The sequence below is a fragment of the Festucalex cinctus genome, chromosome 8 (genome assembly GCF_051991245.1).
Source record: "Festucalex cinctus isolate MCC-2025b chromosome 8, RoL_Fcin_1.0, whole genome shotgun sequence".
Classification (NCBI taxonomy): Eukaryota; Metazoa; Chordata; class Actinopteri; order Syngnathiformes; family Syngnathidae; genus Festucalex; species Festucalex cinctus.
The window spans coordinates 24,813,932-24,832,711 of NC_135418.1; the positions used below are offsets into that span (position 1 = coordinate 24,813,932).

At 40.1% G+C, this 18,780-nt stretch overlaps 1 protein-coding gene across 3 annotated transcripts in view; it reads right to left on the bottom strand.

Moving 5' to 3' along the window:
* Nucleotides 1–18,780, bottom strand: part of cacna2d2a (calcium channel, voltage-dependent, alpha 2/delta subunit 2a) — a 169,160-nt gene that overhangs the window by 35,606 nt on the left and 114,774 nt on the right. For all 3 annotated transcript variants that reach the window (XM_077530816.1, XM_077530815.1, XM_077530817.1), the window contains 2 exons: nucleotides 6,876–7,007; nucleotides 6,613–6,670 (listed from right to left, as the gene is read on the bottom strand). In XM_077530816.1, the coding sequence (XP_077386942.1) occupies nucleotides 6,613–6,670; nucleotides 6,876–7,007 (190 nt within the window). The remainder of the gene's footprint in view (nucleotides 1–6,612; nucleotides 6,671–6,875; nucleotides 7,008–18,780) is intronic.

Here is an 18,780-nt window from a genome sequence, read left to right on the forward strand (position 1 = left end):
CATATCATAAAAATAATATAAATAAATATAAATATAATGAAAATACATAATATAATCTATAAATACATATAATATATATAAAAATATAAATATAATAATAATAATCATCATAATAATAATAATAATAATTATTATTATTATTATTATTATTATAACAAATTAAAATAAATAATATATATATAATATTATATAAAAAACAAACTAAGCTCATGAGTCTTCTTCGCTTGAAGACTTGCGTCCATTTCCCCGCCACTCTTTTGAGGTGATCCCCCTAGTGGCCTGCCAAGTAATTGCTCAATAAGTCATGAACAATGGAGCCCTTATAGTGGCTGTATATTAACTACAAATATCGCGACACTTCAGTTGCTTATAATACAGTGCTATTTTTAATTAACAACACATTTTCCGCAATACGTCCGATTGTTTGAAAAACTGTTCATATCAAAATCTCGGCAACTGATATGCGCTCGAGCTAACGATCGCAAATGGCGGTATCAAAGACACTGGCACATATGAAGTCGAGCCTCCAGATGTGTTGTTTCTGCATGGATTCCAGTCAGTAATTACCTTGCGGCTCCAGCACATCGACGCCATTCTTTCCCTGTCATTACCCAGACAGACTCCTGCATGCCAAGGCCAGGTGACAAGCAGATGGACCTGGCCGGCGTTGAACTGAACTGAACGGAACTTCTTGGCCCGAACGTCGGGCCATAAGCGGTCAGATGCCAGCGATCAGCCCAAGGCCTCGCTGTCAGCTCGCTAAAAGTTACGAATCATTTAACAGGGGCTGGAGACACTTTCATATCTGACATCTTTAATGGTTCTATTTACACCATGAGTCAGAGCTTCTTGTTGGACACATTTCAGCATTTCTCTCCCTTGTGATCAAAGTTCAGCAAAGATGTGCACTGAAAGATTATTCTGACCGATTATCCGGTGGTGTGGGTGTGTTAAAAGTCATTTTTTTTTCCTTCCAGCACTGCAAAAACTGAAAATTGATCAAGATTAAATCTCAAATCAAGTCATCTTGCCATCTCGCCAGCCAAGATATTTCTTCTTACCAGGCACTTTTTACGTCAATGAACTTCACTTTAATTATTTTTTTCCCTTTAAAAAAAATCTTACTTCTTAGTGAGATTAAATAAGAAATAGCATAATACTACTGCATATAGTATAAATAGAGTGGACCCCATATAGTCGCGGTTTGGCTACTGCAGATTCAACAATGGATTTTTAACAAATATTATTTTCAATTATGTCCATGCCATCTCATAGACACAATGCAGTTTATGAACAACTGCCAGCACGAGTAAAAATGCTTTTATTTACAGACGCTTGCTATGCTCTCACTGTTATTTACTGAAGGACCTCGCCGTGCGCGGTACATGTCACAATTATATAGATCTTACCATTAAATGTCATGTTTTTTGCACCCTGACGCTGGAGGCGTTCACCTTCACGACAACAGCATGGCGAGATGGTCAATGTGTTGCACTGTGCAAACATCGAGTGGCTCATATATCGAAAGGGTGTCCACTGTAATAATACACAAATTTGCTAGCTGGCATATACGCTACACACATACCGACTAATCGTACGGCAATGGGAGAAGAGAATTACGATAACACAGTAAGACTGCTTGCCAATGGGTGTGTGCGTGTAGGTGTGTGTGTGTGTATGCGCTTGCATGGATTTGCGCTTGTGCTGATGGGCTTATTATTTTATGGACTGCTGCACTCTTAGTGCTCCTGTGGATGTGGCGGGCGAATAAAGATTGAATTAAGATAAAAATATAGGAGGACTGCGCCCGCAGGAGAAAAAGATGTTGTCTGTCGTTTATTTCTCACACTTTGCGTTGATGACTAAGAGTGTTTGTGGACACGTTTACATGTTTTTTTTGGGAACAGTGAATTAGAGGCAAAAGAGAATTTTGGGCTTCAACACATGAGCGTTACACATGTAACAATAATCGGGCTGAATTTGAGCACACTTTGGGGCATATCCACTAAAGGTTTGCATCGCCTTTGCACGGCGCTAACCGGTAAAAATGGAGCAATCCGCAAGCGCCTAATTCACAAAAGCAAGCACAGATGGGGAAATCCGTCACTAAATGCGCTGCCAACCAGATTGCGCCCCGGTGTGCCGGTGTTATTTGTGCATATGTAAATTAGGTAATTTGCATACATTTGACGCAAAATATCACCACCCCGATGCAAATGTGACTCATTTATATGCAGCGTCTAATTCACTAACGCCAGCGCAAATAGCCACACGGAGTTTGCGTGACGAAAATAACGTTTATGGAAAGCATGTTTCAACCTGCCGCAACCTCGATCACGGGATCATGACAGCAGTGCATGCCATTTGCGGCACAACATGCACAGCAGAGAGAGAGAGAGAGAGAAGAGAGAGATTTTTCCCATGAACAACTCATAAAACAGTCGGGGCCTAAAATTGTAAACCGATATTCTGTCTGAATTTTCCCTCCCTTGCAATCAAAGTCAGCAAAGGTCAGTTTGTGGGATGTCTCTAAAAGATTATCTAAGTGATTATCCTGTGTGTTAAGAGTGATTTTTTTTTCCGCCCCTCATCAACTCAGAAAACGGTCTAGGTCAACAATTGTAAAGGGACTTTCACACTTACTGTTAATCAGGCCTAATTTGACCATTTTATCCACTTCCAATGAAAATTAGCAAAGGCCCAAATATTGGATGTCTCTAAAACATTTATCCAAATGTATCTGTGTTACACATAATTCATCCTCCCCAATCACACCAAGGGCCAAAAATCGTGAAGCCAGATAGATAGATACATGTGGATAATCGGACCAAATGTACCAGTTAGCGGTAGCATAGCGGGGAAAAAGTGGTATGAATGTTTTGGTCTGCTCAATACCATGGAACAGATTAGTCTAAAGAAAAACTTTTTAGTCATCCATCTGTGTTGCAACAGGTTATTCATTTTAGAGATCTTATTTTCCATTTATGAAGCGCTTCAATTGACCTGCTGCTTTACATGCCAGTATAATTGAGACAGACTAACTCCAAAAGGTACACCCGCCCAATCAACGGCGAACCAACGCAAACAATTTGCCTTTCCAAAGATGTCACCGTTAATTGACACTGTCATAGGTATTCATTTAGTATTGCAGTAGATTTATGATTGTAGGAGTTGTTGGCTGCCAGACACGGGGTCAGCACAGTGCCAGTTAAAAGAACAGAACGGACTATAACTATAACGGACGAGTGTGGCCTGACATGCGGTGACACTCGGCATTGCTGGGTTGCTAGGCAACAAGGAATAGCGAGCGTCAAAGGCGAACCAATCTCGAATTAATAAACATGGCGGCGGCATGGTGCAAAAGTGGTTATAGTATGTCAGCCTCACAGTTTTTTGGTTCTGGGTTGGAATCTTCCTCGATGGAGTTCGCATTTTCTACGTCCGGCTTCTTAGATTAAAAATTGAAGTCATAATTTAGACTTTAATTGTCTATAGTCTAGAGTGCAACATAAGTTCATCATATGTTTTTATTTATTTGGACTTCACTTTATTTGTGTGGAAATGGAGGAAGGGGAAGGCACAGGTTGATGCCAAGGTGTTGCACACCTGCATCACCTTGTCAACAACACCTCCCTCCTCTTCCTCTTCTTCCCCCTCTGGCTTCCTGTCCTGTTTCCCTCCTGTCGCTCTGTCAAAAGTGCCGTCGGAGCACCGGACGTGCTGACAGATCACACACAGCAGTCGAGTTTTTTTTGTTTGTTTTTCCGCCTTCTTGTTCACTGACATAAAGCTTCGTTTGGAACACTGCATGTTACACGACAACATAGGGGAAACTTTCTCACCGAGCTAATTACAATTGAATTGTACAATGCCAAGGAAACCCTTTTAGTCTGATAAGCATTTAAGAAACAAGACAAGCAAAGCTATTTAGTACATAGATCTATGTATGTATGTGGATTTTTTTTTTTTTTTTAAAGAGGGAATTTATGTTTAAAATAAAACCTTAAAGCTGGATTAACACTACAGGTCCAAGTGCCCAAGCGCTAGCCACTGACGAGATTGCCACCATATATTGTTCTCTATTCTTCGGCTTTTTATGAGAAACTAATTTGAAATGACGTGAAGCCATCAACAATGTGTGTTAACAGAAGAATAATACAGTAAGAGAGAAAGAGGACTATACGCCGATTGCTAATGTAAGCTGCTAACCAGCTGTCACCATACCCAGCAGGCAGGACACACAGTTTATTGAATTAAAACGTATTTGTGCTGCTAACGCTAGTTACTAATTAGCAACTAACAAAATTGGTCTATTTGCTTTTCCTATGGCTTTTGGCAACACCTATTCTATAAAGAGGGAATACAAACTACAAAAAGTGGACTCAACACCAACAGTTAGCTGCTAACTAGCTCAGCAACGACTAGCTAGCTACTTTATATATTGGATAGGACTAATGGCGTTAAATAGATTTTTCTTTATTACACTATTTCAAAATGGATGAAAAACACCGGTATACACAGAGAACCCGATGACTAAACGCCAACTGTTAGATCCTAATTAAATATCAACTACTTAGTTGCTATAGCTACATCTTGGATAGGACAAATGATTTTTTTAGCTTAAATTTGAAAAAAAAAAAAAGAGAAAACCTGAGTAATGGAAGAAGAATATATACTGACTGCTAATGTTAGCCGCTAAATATTGATTTTTTAAAATATGTCCTCCTTTGTGACCTTATGGAAATGGCCATCCTAGCTATCTGCTATCGCTACATTCTGCAGTAGCTGGCCCATACAATTTATTATCTTATTTCTTTTCTTTTTTTTGTGTGGCAATTCTCTCAAAAGAACTTAGGATTATCCTCAAAAGAGTGTGCAAGAAAAAGACCATAAGAAGAGAACATCACAAAGCGACTGTGAACGAGTTCGCCACGAACTAGCTAGCTTCCATACTTAGTCCTGCTAAAACTTGCTGTTTCTTTAGCGTTTTTGTACTAATTATTCCAAAAAATAAGAATAAAAAACATACATTACATACACATATACAAACTATACACTGACTGTTAGCTGCTAACTAGCTAACCAACTCAGTGTTTCGATAGCCGCTATGTTACATATTTAACAGTTTTTTTTGGGGAGGTGTAGTTCTATGCAAACTCAATGGCCCCCTGTTTGTTTGCCAGTGACACTTGGCCTGACCCCAAACAGCCACTCAAACTGAGACGAGGCGGAAAAGGAGGTCAGGTGCAATCAACAGTGCTGTCACGGTTATGTCCACTTCACTCCGGACCGTAACCAGGCAACAAGCCGGCGCGGCCGCCGCAAAGCCGATGTGACAGCGTCAGGTGGATTGAGCTTCGTGGACGGGAAGCGTGGACGCGGTCCCACCGTAGCAGTTTGAGCCGTAACATGAACCAGCTGAGCACCACAAGTAATAAAGGTCGCTGCTTTTAGAAGCCAAAGCCTCTCTGCTATCTGGCTTTGTCCTTGTAAACAGGAGACAATGTGTTCTACAGTATCTCTGAGTGAGATAACGACGGGTGAGAATAACGTTTGGAATGAGAATTCCACTGAATATGTCATCATTTCGCTACAGACTGAGAGGGCACACATAGATCATCGCAAAGAACTTATAATAAATAACAGAATAGTGAAGACAAAATAAAAATGAATAATACTAAATAAAACAAAAAATACATAGGTAAATCATAAAATAAATAAAAGAAAACAAGAAAACAATACAGAGTGAAAAAAATGCATTTAAAAGCATGCATCATTGTATATAGACTAGGGGTGTCAGATGATTACAGTTTTTAATTGCAATTAATTGCATGACTTCAATAGTTAACTTACGTTTAATCACAAATTTTCTATCTATTCTAAACGTACAATAAAATGTATGTTTTCATACTCTTGTTAACATAAAAGTGGAAAAGAATGTTAAACTAATAGAAATATGGCAACATCTTTTAGTCATTGATACCGTCATTTCAAAATAATTCATAAAATTGAGTTAAAATTAAAAAGATGTACTGTACAGTAAAAAAACAAGTGTGATATTGATTTGTGTTGAAGCCATTTTTCTGCCACTAGATGGCATAATTGCATTTCTAAGATGGTGTCAGCTCAGTGCATTTTTATTTTCATATGAAGAGCTAGATAATCTTTTAACATGAAGTAACTTGTGAAATTTTGCACATTTTTAAAATTGTAAAATACAAATTGACCTCAGTCTCCACATATATATGCATTATTATTATTAAAATTATTACTGCTAAATTTGGACATGGATGTGTTTGCTGTATTGCGACTGAAATTCTCCCAGTACAGGCTTTCCAAAGTAAGAGGCGGTCATTAATCGTGCGGAAAAAAAATGCATTAAAATGCACTTTAAATTAACTCAAAATTAACGCACTAATTTTGACACCCCTAATTTGGACCAAGTAGGTGCTACAGTGTTTGACTCTGCACCACTTTAACTCAGATAATGACATCTTAATATTATTTTTAAGAGCTTTTATTATTTTTAAGAGTTACTTCTTATTGGGCTCTGGTAACATGGTTGGAAAGAAGAAAAAAAAACATCGGAAAGCTGATAAAGACGCCACTTACCACGGCCTACGGCGGACGTCGTAGAGGTCAATCTTGTTGGGAGCTTTCCATGGAGTGGCTGGAAAATAAAATGGATGTTGTCCACTGCACTGTAGGATATTTCACCTCAGATTAGATCAAAGTCATAACTTCATTCCGCCTATCCAGTTACCAGTACAGCCATCTGATAAGAAATTGCCCCGCGGAGGAGCCCGAGGGTCAATTTAGACGTTATCTGGCACTGAGTTATAAGGTTGAGTCGCTTCACCATCGCCGACGCTTACCTGGGTAGTAGCGTGTCACGCCCGTGGCGCTGCCAAACACCTGCCAGCGGAGGGAGCTGTCATCTCGGCGGTTCTCGATGAAGACCCGCTCAAGCGCTTGAGTCCAGTTCAACTCGTTCAGGATGACCGGCGCTGGGGATGCCCACACAAACAATTGAATTTTGCAGAAAATGGAACCAAAATTGTATTACTGTACAGCTGTGGTGTCAAACATAAGGCCCGTGGGCCGGATCAGAGCCGCAAAGGGATTTAATCCGGCCTGCGAGATGAGTTTTATAAAGTTAAAAAAGTAAATAAATTGTAATGTCGGACTAATTAATCAATCGGCCACAATCAAAGCATATAAAATTTGTAACTTCACAAGCAGTCCTATAGCAACACAACTTGTATGGGGGAATCGTCCTGGATGTCATTAATTTACACACAACTTAAAGGTGCAGTCTGCCGGGTTCATTCAGGAAAATGCACTTTTCAAATACAGGATTTAAACAAACAAACTACTTCTCAATTTACAGATCTGGGCTTTTCTTCACGTGTGGGGGTGATTTTGTCCTAAACATAGCACCCCCCCAGCCTGTATTATGCCATGGATTTTTTTTTTCTTCACTCACTCATTCACACACACACGTAAGCGTCTGTGAGTGAATGAGTGAGTGAGAGAGAAAAAATAATAATAATCCGTGCGTGCTTTCAAATTGCCGCGGGAGTGACGTCACGCAGCCGACACGTTCGCCCGGCCCCGTTGGCGACACGCACCACCCCGTTTTGCGATTGGCTGGAGGGGTGCAAACACTGTCTTTCAACAGAAACGTCCCGCTGTTTACAAAACAAACACAAGATGGCAAAATACAGGCTGGAGGGTGGGGGTTTAGGGCAAAATCACCACCAAAGATTAATATAGACCCAGATGTGTAGACTGAGACAATGTTAAAGTGTGAACATCCTGTATTTAAAAAGTGCATTTTCCTGAGTGAAACCGGCATAATGGGGCTTTAAAGTTATGGTTTGTTTAATTATTATTATTTTTTTAATCATAGACTGAAAAACGTGTTAAATACGACACAAATTCAATGACTGGTAACAAAAATAGATATGACAAGGATTAGCATCCTTATAATGTCATTAAGTGCGTCACGCAATGCATTCTGGGAACAATATATATGCAAAACAGGTAGATTTAACACCTGCAGAACTCAGTGTTGCCGTGTTCCATTTGTATTTGTATTATTTTTTTGGAACAATATGATTACAGTTGAGCTCCGTAATTCAGGGCTGGCACACAAATGACGGTAATCATTTTTAAGTTATATACCGTTATGTTACCGATGCGGCCCACTTGGTCACATTTTCCTCCATGCGGCCCCTGAGCTAACACGAGTTTGACACCCCTGTGGTACAGTAACTTAAAGTCAAACATGACTAATGAAAAACTGCGAGTTGTTCACCCCTCCCAATAGAAATATCTCATCTATATCTAAATATTTACGCATTTCAAGACACGCAAAAGGTTCCAAGAACGACCTTGCCGGCCGCATGCGTAAGCGCACGCGCGGACGGCGGCCATCTCGCAGGACATCAGTCTAATCTGCTTGATCTCCCAACGGTCGGTGAGGAGAATTGCGAGATTACCTCGGAAGAGGTGGTGACATGTCACTCGCAGCGTGTGGGGAGGCCGGAACGCGCTGTCACTGCAAATGTTTGCTTCATTTGTGTGTATGTGCGCTTTAAAGGATTCTTTTAAAGGACTTAGCGACTTAACAGCATGGCGTCGAAATCATAAGGTCAGATATATTGAGTGTATTCCTCCTCCTTCTCCTCGCACACGGGTGCTCAAATGAAGAGCTTTAACTGTGTGCAGTTAACATTAAGCTCAATGGCGAGTGCAATCGGGTTTTAATAGGCACCTGATTAAAGAGGAAACCAGCAGAGGAGAAATTCAACTGGCTTGTCTGACAAAATAAGTCACCAAAATCACTTTTAGTTACAAGCCAACCCAAAAGCTCCTCGGCCGCAATCATTAACTGCTTCTTCGACGCTTTCAATTACGGCTCACTTTTTTTTTCTTTTTTTTTTGGCAAGCTACTCGAGACAACGTTGCATCCAAGGGAGCCCCGTGTGTAGATTTCACTGATGCTTATTTCCATAAGATCAGAAAGCACGTTTCAATTTCACCTGGCCCACGCAATTCTCAGGCAGCGGTCAGCCGGCCATCTGATTAACGCGTGTAAAAGTATTATCCTTTAAGCGGCAGTTATCACAGCCTGCATGCTGTCAAGTCCCGGCTGCTCGCTTATCTAAAGAGAGCCACCGAGCCTGAAATGATAGCTGTCCCGCACCGGCCAAGGGCAAAGTGACATGGCTGCTTCAACTGCATTGACTCAACATTGCGGTTGTCTCATGTCCGACCTGTGGGCCATTTGTGTCCTGCAGCATGTTTTGTGAGTTAGCCCACAGCATATTGTGATGATAAACTAAAACAAAATAAGTTAAAATGTAAAAAGTACATATACTATTTGGTTGAAAAAGGGAATAAAAACACATTGACTTTTACAAGATATCACACTACTAAATACCTTTTGTCACAAAAAAAATAAAAACATGTTTGATGTTGAATGTCAAATGCATATACAGTGGACCATCGCTATTCGTGGGGGATAAGGACCACAACGGCCTGTGAATTGCAAAAATCTGCATATGTTGTATTTGATGCCCATTTTAAACCCCCAAATTCTAAAAAAACAAAAACAAAAAACAAAAAAAACGAACACTGATAAAGTGTATACCATACCTGTAGTATGGTATAGTCTTTTAAATTTAACCAATAGAACAAGTTGCATATCAGAAGAAACAGCACTATTTCTAAATAAAACAAGTTACAAAATATTTTTTGAGGTATAACAAACACAGCCCTCTGTCTTTATTTATTTATTTTTTAAAGTTGACTGTTTAATAACTGTTTAATTTTAGAGATATCATTTAAAAAAATAATAATAATAATAATTTCAGGGGAAGTCAAATAAAAAAAAAAGAAAAAAAGTCTTTATATGACTTAATGAAGTAAAGCCAACCAATTTTTGTCCATCTCAGGGGCGGCCATTTTGCCACTTGCTGTCCACTGAGAATGACATCACAGTGCTTAAGAGCTCAGCTGACGACCAATCACGGCTCACCTGTTGTCTGGGTGTTGACGTTTGCCATTAAATAATTTAAATGTCATGCAAACAAACAAAAAGCAAGTAGCTCATTTATGTGAAGTCAAATCCAGAAAAGTTTTTTTTTAAACAAAAAAAAACACAAGTTGTCCTTATTTAATTAAAACAACACCAACAACAACACATTTTAAATGTCATTGTTAAAAATTAACTTCCAATAAGTGGCAAAACCAAGTGTCAATTTCATGCTAAGCAGGGTTGTCAGTATTTGCTCAATGTAACTATTAAAGTAACCTGTAATTTAACTTAGTTACTTTTAAATTCTAATTTAAAAAAGTAATCAGTAAAGTAAGTTACTTTTAAATTCAAGTAATCAGGAAAGTAAAACAAGTCATCAGAGCTGAAGCTACTTTTTCAAAAGTAACTGATTACAAACTGCCCGAGTTCACTGAAGCGTGTTCCTTGCAAGGATGCTGCTTGTTTGCTCTTCCACTCAGATGGTGGTCAGCTCACGTTGCTGTCTCAAAAACACAGACCAATGTGAATGTTTATCTTTTGGCTAAAATAGGTCATTGTATGCAGGTATGAGCTACCTTTGCTGTCAGTTCGCACATAAACGCACGCGCCTGCAGGAGATGGCTTCAAGAAAAACGGCCGCGTCCGAGATAAGCCAACGTAGCAAACTAATTCTCTTTGATTTATTCAGCCGGGATATGCCCCGACTTTCTCTGGACAGTTGATAAAAAGACAAATTCCCACTTGGAGGGGGAGGGGTGGGGGTTATTGCACGCTCGCCCAGGCGGCAGACAGGGCCTCCTGGCGCCATCGTTCACATGAAATGTGCGCCCCCCTCCCGCAGTGTGCGATATCTTTAAAAGGTAATTCATCAACGCGCCGCTCCCCTGACATTTGGAGCACCCTTGGCTTTGCCCCCTTTATGCGCCACCACTCCACAAAAGCGTTGAGAGCCGGATTTATGGAGCGTCTTCGCTTCAGATCGTTCCTCAACCCCTCTCGTCACCCCCCCCCCCACCCCCCACCCCACCGTCCCCCACATCCATACACATTATTCACACTGATATATCCGAGATAAAGAGCCAGCCAAACAGATATGCGGCGTATGCCTCTGTATTAATACAACATCACGCAAATGGCTGCATGAATCTGCTGTATTCACAGAGCAACGGCGTGCGATAATATATCAAGAGAGCTGCACACGCAAAGTGGGCCCTGGTCACAAATCCATAACGGTAATGGAGCTAAAGCTATTAGCCCGGTCGCGAAAGGAAGAGTCGGGGCCATTAGTGCTGCAGTAGTTTACATGCGTAGACGGCTCTGTGTTGTTTACATGGGCTCACGTGGTCGTGCCGTGTCATCGTGACATCGGAGACGGCTTAATTTCAGCCTCGCGATAAATATTTCTCCTGCGCTGTCGACTTTTACCGAGTCCACCAGACTAAATAAAAACAAGGCTGACAGTCAAAATGGCTGTAATTACGGTAAATACGCAAGAGCAACACACAGAGCATCTCAACAGGCATCCTTCACATACTATGATAGCATTTCCAGACATAATATCCACTTTCTTTCACAATTCAAAACCGTTCCCAGTTCCAACAGTGCAAGACTTGTGTGATGCTAAGATGCTAGCTTAAGATCCAAAAAGGCGTAAAGGGAATAACAAATCTGGATTGTACAAACTTGTAGTCTTTGTATGATCACAAGCACTCACCAGTGTAGTGAGAAGGAAATTCATTACAGATCTGGAATATTCTCCCTATCATCCACCACAAAGAGTTGAAAAAAAGAAATACTGCAGGGATCTTTATATTCAACCGGTCCATGTTGCACATCTCATTTACTCATTGTTATTCCTTGGTGTGGCGTTGCTACTATCCTGCCAATATGGAGGCGTGTTCGGGAATAGTCACGTGACGTCCGGACTTCTATAGTCTTTAACCTCTGTGAAAACTAGGGATGTTCGATACCACTTTTTTTTCCAGACCGATACCGATACTCAGACCCTCAGTACTCACCGATACCGATACCAACTGCCGATAACAGTAGTACATTTTAACAAATAAAAAAAATAACTAAAAGATATTTTTAAACAAATTTTTCCTTTAATTTTTACAAAAAAAACAGTACAGTCACTCTTCAATAGTCTTAACGCTCAAAATAAAACACAAAAATGCTCTTTTAGTTTAAGATTCACAATTTTGAAGTATTTCCAAACCGGTGAAGTTTTGGTGAAAAACTGACAAGGAGGACTCACTTAACGTCTTCCCCCTCTGCCATCGGTCGCTTGTACTCGTCTGCGTTACGAGTACTCGAGTACTTGAAAAAAGGCTGGTATCGGCCCGATACCGATACCTGGTATCGGTACTCGCCCATCCCTAGTGAAAACGGACTAATATTACTGCAGCTTCCTGAGTCTGTTATGAAACTCTTCTTCATGTGTGTCTCTATCAGCGTTGCCAGGTGGGAAATATAGGATTATCGTACCATAGACTCAAAATTATCATATTTTGATGGAAATTATCTTATCGTACACCCGTCATAACCAAAATACACCGATTCGCGACAGTCAAATATAGTCGTTCTTGTGTTTAAAAACGCTCACGGCTCACAGGCACTCAGGGTTTCGTTGCGGGTTAACATCACTGATCTGTATATATTACTGGATAGGTGGTTTGAGTCTTGCGTGGGGGCGGGCACTAACCATTTAGCCAATCAATGCATGGACGTCACACATTTCTCATGCTCAGCAAAGCGCAATTGGCTGGTATTATGTCACATGAGAACAGATACCTTCAGGGTTCGCAAAAAAAAAAAAACTGGCAGTTTCGGTTTTGCCGGCAATAAAACAAAATGGTCAAATTATCGTACATTTGCCATTTTTTAGGATTATTGACCGTACATCGTACAGAGGGTCAAATTATCATACAAATACGATAATTATCGTACACCTGGCAACACTGGTCTCTATGTGTGTATTACACTGCCCCCAGGTGGTCAAGGTACACATAACAGAAGGATCAGTACAACGTCCATTGAAGCAAAATATGTGGCATAAACTTTACATTCTATTTATTTACATTAGGTGTCAATCGGTGAAAATCCGCAATTACGAGTGTCAAAGGGCTTTAGCACAAAACTGTTTCGTATCCTTGTCAGCAACCAAACTATTAGCTTGGCATTAACATGTCATGGAGGAACACAGGTTATCAAGATGCTAATCTCATGGGAGAGATGTTTGCTTAATTTGCCACATAACTCCCAATATTTCCTCCAAAAAAAAGAATCCCAAATGACAAACACACCAAGTGGCATTTGTGAGGCGAGTGGTTGCGTAACGTTTGCCGTTTTAATTAGCGTGCAGGTAAACGACAGTGCCCCTTCAACGGGCACATGCTACATCGGTGGATGAGTGAAGGCTAAAAACTGTTTTTGCCAACCTCTATTTGGTTTTAAACGCATTCCCTTTACCCATCTATTTCCTTCACGTTCAGCCCCCCTCCCACCCCCCCAACACGCGTTTAAATCTGGTTTGATGCTAAGAGGGCTTGAGTTGTATCTCCAGTGGGGCGTGAGCGGCATGACAGGGGAGGAGGCTTCCTCCACAGCCACAGGAACCCGCGGCGTGCCAAACAAATACACGCTGCCAGCGAGCAGACAAACTCCTCTCATTAGCACTCTTCCTTTTCAGAAACGATGCTGATCTTGTGCAGCCAAAGACATAAAATAAATAAATAGAATGTACGTTTTGTCCCCATCCAGGCTGACTCTTGTGACACCTTGTGACATGTAAGTCTGCATTGCTTTGACTCCAATGCAACGAATATGCACTGTTGTTTCCAGAAGTAACTAGGAAGATGTATTTATTATTTTAAATACACAACAAAAAACTAAATGATGGATTCTATGTTGGATCAAAAAAATAAATAAAAAAATCATTCAATCATTCAAAATCAAAATTAAGTAATTAAGTCACAAGCGTCACTGTTTGATTTGAAGTAAAGAACATTTTTCCATGATATTTGAATTTATTGAGATGCACCTGTATTATTTTACTGGGTACAAAATAAAACTTAATAGATGCACCACAGTACATATGGAAATGTGCTTTAACTCTTTGACCGCCAAAAACATTTAATGACGTATTCTAAAATCCTAATGAATGCTGCCAAAAACGTTAATTTCCGTTTATTCACTTCAAATTCACTGTTGTGCAAAAAAATGTATCTTTTCACAAAAAGCTTGTTTTATCTTTCATGGGGATGTGGGGGGGGGCTTTTTTATTTATTTATTTGTATTATGGATGTCCAGCACTTTGAGTTGCATTTTGAATGTATGAAAGGTGCTATCTAAATAAAGTTGATTGATTATATTTTTGTATTTACGCTCATGTCACTCAAATCACCTAATTTCAAATGGTGATTACTGAAGAACGGAATAAGGTAGACTAGAAACATACTTTTTCTCATGAAAGAATGGAATCCAATCTTTCATATTGTAGCCGCCATGTTTATGTAGTCATACCGCGCAATATTCTGTTTGCTTTGAAAGATGAGTTGAAAATGCTCAAAATCGGCTGGTACCGTTGGGGTTGGTTTTTGGATAACGTTTGGCAGTCAAAGAGTTAATAGCTGATGAGCATAAGCTTGCGCTCTCTCGTAGGCAAATTCAGCAGTTGTCTCGGTGCATTCCCGATAACTGCGTCGATTGCCGCGCTGGCAAAGTGACAACATGACATATTTTATTGTACTACTGGAAAGGGCGCCACACGCAGCGGATTTAGGCTTCACGTTTAATGAAAGGACTTCCCGCATCTAATGGGGGGGGGGGCCTTTCTTTTTCCCCCGCTGAGAGCTGTGACTGCTTATTCTCATATAAAACATGTAGTCAAGCACTATCGGGACTGTACACGCACACACAGAAAATCATTTCTAACAAAAAAAAAGGGGGGAAATACTGAATACTTTCTGAATGTACTTTGCAATTATGGTTGGCCATTTCAATATTTTTGAAGACGATAGCCAGTGTTTGACTGGGTTTACCCCGCCTCGCTTGCCAAAAGTTATCTGGGATAGGCTCCAGCTCGCCTTTGCGGGTAACTAGGCCTAGTGAAATACAAATGAACTGTACTTAAAAAAATGTACTGTAATGTTTATATAGGCTGTATGCATAGCTAGCTACTAGGGATGTCACGATAAGGGCAATATTGTGATTTAATATCGCGATATTAAAACTGCCACAATATCGGCGTCGTCATGTTCACAATATTTAAAAGGAAGACATTTGTTAAAAAAAGTCAGGTTGTTTTCCATTTGTGCAGTTCTAGCACCCTCTAGTGGCTAGTTTATTAGTGCAATTTAATCTTCATTAGGGATGTTTTGGCCTTCTATGTTTAAAATCTATGCTAATTGTGAGATAAAAGGGAACCTAATTTGCTTGTGAAGCGATCAACGTGTGCTTGCATTACCAAGTAAGTGCCTCAATATTGTTATTAGAGATTGTAGGTGGTTTATTATGCATTGCTGTTATTTACAAAAGCACAATATTGTTCTTTTTATTTTTATTTTTTATTTTTTATTTTTTAGTATGAGGTCACATTTTTTTTTTTAACAAAATTGTGATCTTTTTTAAATATCGCCAACGCCCTCACAATATCGTGATAATTATCGTATCGTGACCTTCATAACGTCATATCGTATCGTGATGTTTGGATTATCGTTACATCCCTACTAGCTACTACTTTTACTCTAATATATTTGATTGTATATTTCATGTTTCAAATGATGTAAACTGTTTTCATTTTAATTTAGTGATTATTTTGTGTGCCAATAGTGGTACTTGTGCCTCACTTTGAAACTGACTGCACTTGAGGCTGTGAGCCTTATAGCAAAGAACATCAGAGCTATTCAATTAGTCGCTAATATGTGATTGGAGGCGATGGCTTCTCGTATTAAAACACTTTCAATATTTTGGGTCTAATCAGTGTTTGGGCAGAAAAAGTGTAAAACATCCAAGCACGCAATAGTTTTGGCTATAAGTGCAATAAAAACAAGCAGAAGAAATAATAAGGAAACAGATATTGTTCATGCACATTAGCATTAGCGCCAGTGATTGCTCTTCTGCATTTACACAATGATTATTTTCAAGATGATATTAGGAGAGCACTTGCCTGAAGTCGTTTCCCGGCCGCGTCTGTAACAATCACACGGGGGCAAATAAAAGCCGTTTCTCGCATTCGTACTTATCTATCGTCGCCGCGTCCACCCCGTCATAAGCAAGGAAGACGAGCAGGAAACTATGAATGTTTTGACCCGAGCTAATTAGAAAGTTTGCAGGCACGGCAGCGGCAATGAGCGGAGGGATAATGAATCATAAAATGGTTCATTACTGCGCTCAGGGAACACTCTCCATCTCAATAAATGGACACAGGGCCTGGCAGACAAATCAAACCAGGACGCGTACGCCGCCTCATTTAGCTTCTGGAAGGATCACAAAGAAAGAAAAAGGAGGGGGGGGGGGGGGCAAAAATTCCCTTGCTCTAAATGGTTTCTATTATTGAAGTGTCTCATCTGTTTCACTCTCCCTCACTTCAATTCCTTCTATCTTTTCCTCAATCGCGAGCTCCCCCGCTCGCTCTCGGAGGCCATCGTCACACTCACCCATTTGCCTGTGACCGGTAATTCATATTGTTGCATGCCGGAAAGCAGTCCGTTTACACACTGTGTTAGCAACTCAGTAGACACATTCACAACTTAGCTTAGCATCTAGACTTGAATTGTATTGATATATTTTACAGTTTAACTCATTCACTGCCAATGACGACTATAGACGTCAAAAATCCAAGCAAACAGCCAGTGCAAATTTTGACAAAAAATTTGAATTTAGTTTTAGTTATTCATTGTTTTCATTCATAGTTATTAATCATTGTTGTTATTAATAACAACGATAACAACAATTTCATTGCATCGTTCGTAGAACGGATTCCTGTTACCCTACAACACGGGCGTTGACGTTCTTGTGATCGGTCTTGGTCTTACTGAGACCACATACTGGGTCTAGGCCTCCAAAAGTCAATTTTAGTCGACTAAAATTGCTCTTTATTTTTGTTGGCTAAAATTTGATTAAAACTAAAATACAATCAGGTGACTGAGTTATGACTAAGGCTATAATTAAATTTAGTCAGAAGACTATAACAAACTAAATAAAAAAAAATTGTAATTAAAATTGTAATTTTAAATTGTCTTTTTTTTTTTTTTTCAAAATTAACACTGGCTGTTTGCTTGGATTTTGACGTCTATAGTTGTCATTGGCAGTGAATGAGTTAATAGAAGAAGCGCCGTGCCTAAATTGCTACATGTTAACATGCTAACTATGTCAATTTCCCATGAGGTTGCCATTAGTTGCAAGTTTAAGCCAGATCCCAAAATTCACCTGATTTCCAGCACGGTTTTAAGATGCACAATAATTTATTTAGCAGGTAACACTTTTAAGCCTCTTGTTTTGTTGAATCTGGGACTTTTATGGAAAGCCTGTTTTTTTTCCCCAGCACTAAACTCCAGCACACCTATTCATATTCTATTCTCCAATTAACAATCGCAGCACAGCAGAAGGCCCCGACGGGAGCAAAGCAAACCACATTCATCGTAAACATTTTTTTTTTTTTAGCCCCCCTCCCTCGGAGAAGAAGCTAAACACCAATTCCAAGCGCTACAGCGCTCCAGTCCTGAAGTCACCAGCAGGCTCAATCAAAAGGCCTTTATTCTCTGACTCATATCTTCAGTCGGCGGAAGCGGAGCTGCCACAAAAATGGCTCCGGGAACAATGTGTAGGCCTGATTGCTCTATTGTGAGTTAGCCGTGGCCTCTGACATCTACCCCCAAACACCCCCCCCCAATCACAGCCAGCAAGGCGACTGTCTCATTCTGACAAGATGTGTCTGGAGACACAGCTGGGGGGCATTGTTACAGACAGGTGCCGTACGTTCCTGTTCCACAAAGATTTACGACTTACACAAAAGCAAAATGACAGGAGGAAAATGACTGTCAGTCTGCATGTTCTCTGTCTTTTTTTTTTTTTTTTGTGATATAAAAAGGTTGGAAGTTGATAACAGACAGGTGGAAGTGTTGCCTTTTTGTCAATTTGGCAGCTGCACTAAACGTCAGGGGCATCGATGTGACAGGGGAGAGCCCACGTCTATGCAGAACAGGTGTGAGTGAGCGTATGTCACGTAGAATCATGTTAGTACGCAGAAAGGGCAGGAGGTAGCGCTAAGCTAACACACACACCATTAACTGTGGAGTGAAGAGCCATTTTGAAATATAGACATTCATTGTTGTATCCGGCTGGTGCTTACGGCAGCACTAATTCAACAACGTAAGCATTTCCCTCAGTGATTAAACGAGCGCTGCTGTATTGATTAGAATATATAGAATGTAAATGTGTGCTGGCCTGCGCATAATATTCAAGATAGGATCCACAGTTTGGGGTTGTATTAGATAGTATCTTGTAGGTGGTAGCTAGCAACTTGTAACTGGAAGCTACTGCTACTAAAGGGCGACAAGTTTTTGTTGGCCTTGAGTTGCGAGCACAATTTCCAGTTACAAGCGCTAGCTACGGGGACAGCTAACTCAACAAGGAGCAGTTTGGCAGAGAGTGAACAATGCTTCAAAAAAAGTCCTTTAAGGTATTTATTGCTACTCCCATTTGAGGTTTACTTTTAAAACTTAACTTAAAAA